This window comes from Gekko japonicus, unplaced genomic scaffold, assembly GCF_001447785.1.
Source record: "Gekko japonicus isolate JY-2015 unplaced genomic scaffold, Gekko_japonicus_V1.1 scaffold1715, whole genome shotgun sequence".
Classification (NCBI taxonomy): domain Eukaryota; kingdom Metazoa; phylum Chordata; class Lepidosauria; order Squamata; family Gekkonidae; genus Gekko; species Gekko japonicus.
The window spans coordinates 99,061-107,290 of record NW_015172058.1 but is presented as its reverse complement, the minus strand read 5'-3'; the positions used below and the strand labels follow the sequence as shown (position 1 = coordinate 107,290).

The window sequence follows — 8,230 nt, the reverse complement described above, 5'->3', positions numbered from 1 at the left end:
TCCGTATGAGGTTGTTTCTATCGTGACCTGCAAGATTCTCATCACTTCTTCCTACCTTTCTCCTCTTCTTGGTGCCACTGCCTCTGGACTCCTTCTGCGACAGATATCTGGTTTTAGAACATGTCTCGGGAGGGGAACTTTTTGACTACCTGGTGAAGAAGGGACGTCTGACGCCCAAGGAAGCCAGGAAATTTTTTCGGCAAATTGTCTCAGCCTTGGATTTCTGCCACAGCTATTCTATATGGTAAGCTTCCTTTCCCCCCTCCATCCTGGGGTCTTGAACCTGTGCTTCTTTCACCTGTGTATCACTGAAACATCACGGTATTCTATAAAGATACATCACACACCCCGAAGGCCTTATCTTCTCCTGTGCCTTTAACAATTGCTTGATCTGCCCAGGTAAAACTTTCTCTGATATGGTTAATTGTTCTCATCTGCTAATGTCTACAGACCCTGTTAAAGGCACAGAACCCATTACCAGTAAATAGGTGGGCAACCATAATTAGTTTTCAGCTAATTAAAAAAAAATCACGATTTGAGTAAAATTTGTTCCCCTAGAAAGTTACCAGTGCTGGGTGCATTCTACACACTTGCATAAACTGTCATACAGAAAACAAGTTTGGGTTTTTTAAAGTCAAATTTCTAACCCTCATTGTTTTGTAAAGTTCTCCATAGCATTTCCCTCTCTCTGTTTCTTTCTACCATCCCCTTTTGCTGAAAAACCTGCTTCATGGAAGTTGAATTCAGTAAACCAAAGTTGGGCCCCGGTCACACGGAGCATTAGGCACGCTAGAGAGACGGAAGATAGGCGGATTTTCCGGGCATGATCTTACCGCCACATCTGGGAAGCGTAGAGCTCCCATGGCTCACCCGAGGCTTCACTCCAAAGATGCGCTGTAAAAAACTAGTACCTCTGAGGTACTAGTTTCCGGAAACCACAGGGCAAGGGCGGGCGTCAGATCACGTTTCCGGTGTTAGCTCGTGGCATCTGGCGCCCACCCATGTCCCGTCGCGAAAAGTTTTTTTTTTTGTCAAGTCTCCACGGGTGCGCACAAGCACCCAACGGCGCATGCGAACACTTGGGTTAAAAAAAACAACCCAACCCCCGTGGCAGTGCTTCTTTGCCGCGCCGCAGGAGTGAGGTATGATCGGCACCTCCCCCCAATCACGGGGCGTCAGGCGGGACATTTGATCTGGCTGCCGTGTGGTAGTTTGCTCCGGGGCAAACAGCCACGCCTCCCCCCCGCAATATCCGGCCCGTGTGACTGGAGCCTTTGATCACTTTTGTGGGAGCTGGATGCTGGGATTCTTGCAAGGAAAGCTGCTCTAGGCAGACCTTGGTTTGATCCAGCAAAGCATTTCTTGTGTCCTAAAGTAAGAGTGCATATTCAGGATCATTAAACATGGATTAATAATGCTCGAGCTGTTAAGGGATCCCTGGGTGTGCATTGTTGCTTGGTAAGCTGTCTGGGGGACACAGGGGGGTCTTTCTAAAAAACGGAGCAAGGAAGACTGAGGTTGGGTCACCTCTGTTTAGTGATCCAAAGCAAAGGCATGCAAAACATATATCGTTTGTGCTGCCTGATTGCAGAAGGGGAGGGGCCACGGCTCAGTGAAATGCATCTGCTTTGCGTCCGGAAGGTCCCTGGTTCAATCCCCAGCAACCCCAGCAAAAAAGGTCAAATAGTAGCCGATGTGAAAGACCTCAGTCTGAAACCCTGGAGACCTGTTGTCAGTGTGAGTAGATAGTAATGACCTTGATGGACTGACAGTCTGATTCCAGTATAAGGCAGCTTCACTTGTATTCATGTCCTGGTATATTGATCACAGAACTGGGTTTGGTATTTTTGGTGTTTTTTTCTGTGTGCGTGCAAACTTTATTCTTGCCTTGGTCACTATGCCTCACAGACACTAGATAAATTAGAAATCACACACTATTTACAAATAGCAGTAGATCAAATAAATCACTCACGTGGTTCCCCTTGGGAGACGAGTGCAGTCCTTAGCAGATCTGCATCCTTCTATGCTCCTTGGCTTCAATGGATTGGGAAGGGTGTAATTCTATTGACTCTTGTTATCAGACTTATTCTGCTGAAGTGAAGATAGATTCATGGGGTAGTCATGTTGGTCTGAAGCAGCAGGACGTTTGAGTCCAGTGGCAGTGACACCTTTTAAGACCAGCAAAGTTTTATTCAAGGTATAAGCTTTCATGTGCAAGCACACGTCTTCAGAGTTTAGACTGAGTTTAGATTGGAGTGTAACTCTGTGTAGGATTGCACTGTCTGTCAATTTAAGCAGAGCTATTGGTAGCTTACTTACTACTGGCAATGCAGTTGTTGAGGGCTAGGTGTTAATTGTGAACCATGGTTTTCTGCTCTCAAAGGGGCTGTTTTGCAACATGAGTTGTGCTGGAATGCCAGCCATTCTACTGGCGTCAGCATTTGATTGGTTTACTTTCTTGAGGATGAATGACAAATTGGAGTGAGCTAAAGGTCAGATGGCCTAGACGAGAAGCTAGCAGAGCTAGGAATGGACATTCCTCTTGATTTTTAGTGGTAAATAGCAGCCATGGAGCCTCCTGCATGGGTTTAAACCTCCATCCTCTGTACTATGGCCTCCATCCAAAATGAGCCACCTCGCTCTGTGTGACAGTTACTTACCGGTAAAGCAATGAAGGGAGATGCAGTCCTGAACTCCCAACACCTTACTCAGTGCAACCTTTAATTAACAGACTCGAACAACCTTAACAGCTCTTGGATCATCTCTCCCTGATCCGCCGACATGTAAAGTTTAAATGAGACCAGGGACTGTTATTTCCACTTGGAGAGGTTCTCAGTTCTGTTAGCTAACACATTGACCTGTGAATTGACCCAGAATGATCCAACCAGATGTAGTAGATTAAACACCCTGGAATCTTCTTGTATGTACAAAACGTTTTCTCAGGGTAGCAACTCTGGAACAACTGCTTCTGAATCCAGGGTGCCCAAAGGAGCTCACAGCCCATTTCCATAGCCATGAAAACTGAATTTCTTCTTTCAAATTAAGAGCATGTGTTCTGCTCACTCTGATGGATTCTCTGGCTACTGTGCTGGAAGCCAGCTTCTCTCTGTGTGTCTGTATTGGTATTTTTTTTATCTTCATAGCACATTTTAAAAAGCTTTACCTTAGAAAAGATCCAGAAGAGAAAGAACAAGTCCTTCACTGAGATAAGTCTGGATTCACCCAGCCACAGGTTCAAGAGGCAGAGTTGTGAGAAAGGAGCTTTTGTCTTTCTGGCAGAGGTCATTTCGGGGGGGATCGCGGGGGATCGCAGTTCCCCCGGGTGAGGTACGGGGGGCGGGGCACATGACGAAGCCCCGCCCCCCTCTGCCCCCGAACCGTCCTGCTCCCGGCCCAAATTCCCTCGTGTGAACGGGACCTTGGTCTTTCTGGTGTTTATTGCTCTTCCGTTTGGCCCTCCACAGCCACCGAGACTTGAAGCCTGAGAACTTATTGCTGGATGAGAAGAACAACATCCGAATTGCGGATTTCGGCATGGCCTCCCTGCAGGTCGGAGACAGCCTGCTGGAAACAAGTTGTGGGTGAGTCAGTTTCTGCACGGGGCTGGGCTGTAGAGACACCAGGAAAGGGGTGAGTCAGGTGTGTTGATCCGAGGAAGGGGTGATTCACACTAGCAATATTTCCAGCAGTGAATACCATAACTATGAAATGGGGAGAGGAAGGGTGTCTGGAAACCCATAGCGGGCATATATCAGAGATCTGTGGCTAGCCATGAGTCTCCTGTGCATGCCTCTGTGTCCTTTGTAAATTGCATCTTCCTTCAGACATTATGTATTCACGAAAAGAAATGAAGGCACATGCAACAGAATCACCTGCAATTTAAGATGTGAACGACTGTTATGTCAGCAGTGGAGGGGGCCAATTTATGGGAAAGGGGTGAGTCAGGTGTGTGGATCCGAGGAAGGGGTGATTCACACTAGCAATATTTCCAGCAGTGAATACCATAACTATGAAATGGGGAGAGGAAGGGTGTCTGGAAACCCACAGCGGGCATATATCAGAGATCTGTGGCTAGCCATGAGTCTCCCGCGCATGCCTCTGTGTCCTTTGTAAATTGCATCTTCCCTTCAGACATTATGTATTCACTAAAAGAAACGAATACACATGCGGCAGAATCACCTGCAATTTAAGATGTGAGCTACTGTTATGTCAGCAGTGGAGGGGGCCAATTTATGGGGGTGGGGTTGACAGCTTTATACACAGGGGACACCGTAAGACTCCCGTTCATTTGGGAACATAAGACATAGTCTCTTGGCCATGGTTGTCATTGGTCTTCTCCTGTCTCCCACCTGTTCCTAGTCTGTGTCCTTAAACTTACCCAGGGAAGGGAGGGGTCGATATCCACCCAACGTATGTAGATAACTTCTTCCCTGCCATGCTCATTTCCTGAGATCCCCAAATGTCATTTGAGAGAAAGACAGACTAGCTCTGCCACTTGGCTTTTCATCCTGCCAGTTTGGAAACAGCCCTTGACAGATGCTACCTTTTTGCCACGAGCCTTCATAAATCTGATGCTCTCTCCTAGACCTGGATTTGGAGATTGTGTTTACTAGGGTTGCCAAATCTGGGTTGGGCAATACCTGGAGATTTAGGGGTGGAGCCTGGGGAGGGCGGGGTTTGGGGAGGGGAGGGACCTCATTGGTATATAATACCATAGAGCCCGCTCTCTAAAGCACCCATTTTCTCGAGGGGAACCAACCTCTTGTTGACTGGAGAGCAGTTGTAATTCCAGGAGATCTACAGGCCCCACCTGGAGGCTGGTAACCCTGTTTACCAACTCTGTCATGTGTCAGCCACAGAAGGGGCATTTTTGTTCAGGGGTAGTTTATCATGGGGGACAGCAGAATAGACATTGGAAAAATAAACAAATAAAGGGAGTACTTTGCAGTTGCCTAGCAACCTGAAAGAGAGAAAGGCCCATCAAATGGGCATGCCTTGATGACCACCTGGTCCCTCCTCTCTCAGGAACTAATTGGAAATGATGCTAAGTTCCATGGACACAGTCCCATGCATTTTTACTTCAGAAACAGCAGCCACATGGGGCTCTGATTTTCCTTGGAATTACAGCTGGGGGTGGGGGTTTAAAACTCTACTCTCTCTATGTCTGTGTCATAATTTGAAATGTCACTGCGGAGTTATTCTTTACCTCATTGGGGGGAAACCTATAAGTGCATTCATTGTCAGCTCAAGACGACAGCAAAGGAGAAAAGGAAAACTCCTTTCTGAAGGGCCCTGTACAGCTGCAGTTTATTAAGAAAAAAAATACAAGGAATGTTCTATTGTGGACCTTGTAGCATCTTATCTAGTTAAGGCCTCAGTTTCCATCAGTGAATAGAAACTCTTCAGGAGTGGAAGAGAGAACGAGACCTTGATCCACTTATACTTCTTTTGTGGTCTGCCTTGAGAAAGGCAGGGTGTAAATATGACAATAAATCAGACTACTTCTATGGTGGAAAGCCTGCTGGGAAGTTGCAGAGGAAGCAAGCTGAACAGCATGGTTGTTAGGGAACCTTAAAGTGCTTCCTTCCCCCTTTCCTGGAATATCTTAGGGGTGTACATGAAGGCTGAGATTGCACTTCTTCATCTCAAAGGGCGGCAGGCAGGTTGTCTCATGGGGCAGATGGGGCACATGTCCCCTGATCCTTGCAGGCCCAGTGCAAGTGAAATGACCAAGCACCTCAGCGGCAAGGTCAGATTGGGAGCTCCTTCTTACAGGCCGCATTAGCTTGGGGAGGGGACAGCACCTCACAGTCAAAGCTGCATGTCAAGCCCCCCCCCCCCTGATGGCCCCATGAATCAGCTTTCTCCTGCGTTTCATTCTTCCTCTGTCTCTCTGTCTTTCTTTCTTTTTTTCTGCCCCCAATGCTGGGCTGCAGTTCTCCTCACTATGCATGTCCCGAGGTGATCAAGGTAAGGATTCAGCCAACTTCCTTCTCTCTTGACGTATGCCGTTATCCTCTTCCCTTCCCCGTTGCCCAAGGATCAGATCAGTGGGTCCATCAGACCTGGAAATGGGCAATTCCCTGGTAGTCCTGAGTTTGGACTGGGGGCTTTTCAAGCATATGTTGGGTGAATGAGAAGAATGATTTCAGGAGGAACTGTGGGAGGGGATGAACCGGAAGGGACAGTGAGTGGACAGAAGGAAGAAAGATGGAGTGTGTGTGTGCATAGACATGTATATACATATATAATCAGGGCTATTTTTGGGCAGGAACGCACAGGAACGGAGTTCCGGCTGGCCCCCAAGTTGGCCACGCCCAGCAAGGACTCATTAGCATAATAGGCCACACCCAACAGCAGAAACTCATTAGGATTGGCTACATTAGGGGTGTGTGGCCTAACATGCAAAGGAGTTCCTGCTACAAAAGAAGGACCTGGGTTTTGACAACAAACAAGGTAAACAGAATAACAAGCAAAAGGTGGGTGTGGCTGGATGACCACACTTCTGGTAACACGGGGGTGCGGCCTAATGTGCTAATGAGCTGTGCTGTCGGGGGTGCGGCCTATTATGCTAATGAGTTTCTGCTGTTGGGTGTGGCCTATTATGCTAATGAGTTCCTGCTGGGCTTTTTCTACAAAAATAGCACTTGATTAATTGGAACAGATTGGTTTCAATTACTAAAAAAGTTGCCTCTAATTAATTGGTTGAAAGGCTTTTTAAAAAAGAAATAATGCAAATACTTAGAAAAGCTGCAGATGTCAAGTCCCATTAAAAAACACGCAGTCCTTCCTGTATGCAAGAACAGGAAAGGGCTCGTGGCTGAGTGGTAGAACACACTGGCTTGGCCTGCAGGAGGTCCTGGGTCCAGTCCCTGGCATCTCCAGTTCTGAAAAAAAAGACTCGGCAGTAGGCGATGTGAGATCCTGGAGAACTGCTGCCAGCCTGAGTAGACAATACTGACCTTGATGGAAGCCAGCGTGGTGTAGTGGTTACGAGCGACAGACTCTAATCTGCAGAGCTGGGTTCGATTCCTCACTCCTCCACTTGAAGCCAGCCGGGTGAGCTTGGGTCAGTCGTCGCTCTTTCAGAGCTCTCTCAGCCCCAAAATAAGTCTAGCTTGCCACCTAGTGGTGCACAACGCTAAAACGAGCTAGAACATAACGCTGCTAGACAATCTAGACCAGCGATGGCGAACCTTTTAGAGACCGAGTGCCCAAACTGCGACCCAAAACCCACTTATTTATCGCAAAGTGCCAACACGGCAATTTAACCTGAATACTGAGGTTCTTACTTTAGAAAAAACAACTCATACATTAACTTAAGATGATCCAAACAAAGTAAGGAAAGCAATCCCAAATGCTTTCATTTACTTAAAATTATTTGGCAGATAATTCGACACTTTAATGATGGTCTGGGGCTGGCTGGGGCGATGGCACGCGTGCCCACAGAGAGGGCTCTGAGTGCCACCTCTGGCCCCTGTGCCATAGGTTCGCCACCACTGATCTAGACAATCTTAGGATCTCCTGGCTATACCACACCACACACAGTGCCATGCAATAATAATAATTCTTATTACTGGCCTTGACAGTCCAAGGGTCTCATTCTATATAAAGGCAGCTTCGTGTGTTCAACAGAGGGATGCCTCTTCTGAAATGATGTGTGTTGCAACACATATGTGCCTCATCCAAAAACAAAGAAAATAGAGTGTTTTCCTTTTTTTATCCCGCAGAACATTTTTCTTCCTGTCTGATGTAAATTTAGGGAGCAATCCTAAACAGGTCTACTCAGAAGTAACTCCCATTTTACTCAAATGGAGCTTGCTCCCAGGAAAGTGTTCTTGATATCGCATTGTTAATTATTTGATTCCTCGAGTTATAGCTATACAGTCGTGTTAATCAGGTGGCAGCCCTACATTATATATGGGTTTTAAATGGAAGCATTATATGTGGGGGTAGAGAGCTGTTTGTCTCTCTCCTTTTGCTCTCTGTATGTTGAGTCTGTCCTCTAGAACCTAGTGACTCAAACATCCTTGTCCTTTTATTTATTTATTTAAACATTTTTACCCCGCCCTCCCCGCAAGCGGGCTCAGGGCGGCTTACAAGGGGCGACAGCCCATGCATAAAATCCAATAAAACAATAAAATCATAACAACAGTTATACGTAACAACAATAATAAAGTGCTTCAATAACAAGATGGTCCTGAGTGGTTATGATGGCATCTTCAGATCG

General features: G+C 46.8%; 1 protein-coding gene across 1 annotated transcript in view; it reads left to right on the top strand.

Annotated features, from left to right (window-relative positions):
* The window catches only part of BRSK1 (BR serine/threonine kinase 1), a 53,948-nt gene that overhangs the window by 28,251 nt on the left and 17,467 nt on the right, over positions 1-8,230 (top strand). Inside the window, exons 4-6 of the mRNA XM_015420773.1 lie at positions 104-244; positions 3,465-3,581; positions 5,937-5,970. Coding sequence (XP_015276259.1) covers positions 104-244; positions 3,465-3,581; positions 5,937-5,970 — 292 coding nt within the window. The remainder of the gene's footprint in view (positions 1-103; positions 245-3,464; positions 3,582-5,936; positions 5,971-8,230) is intronic.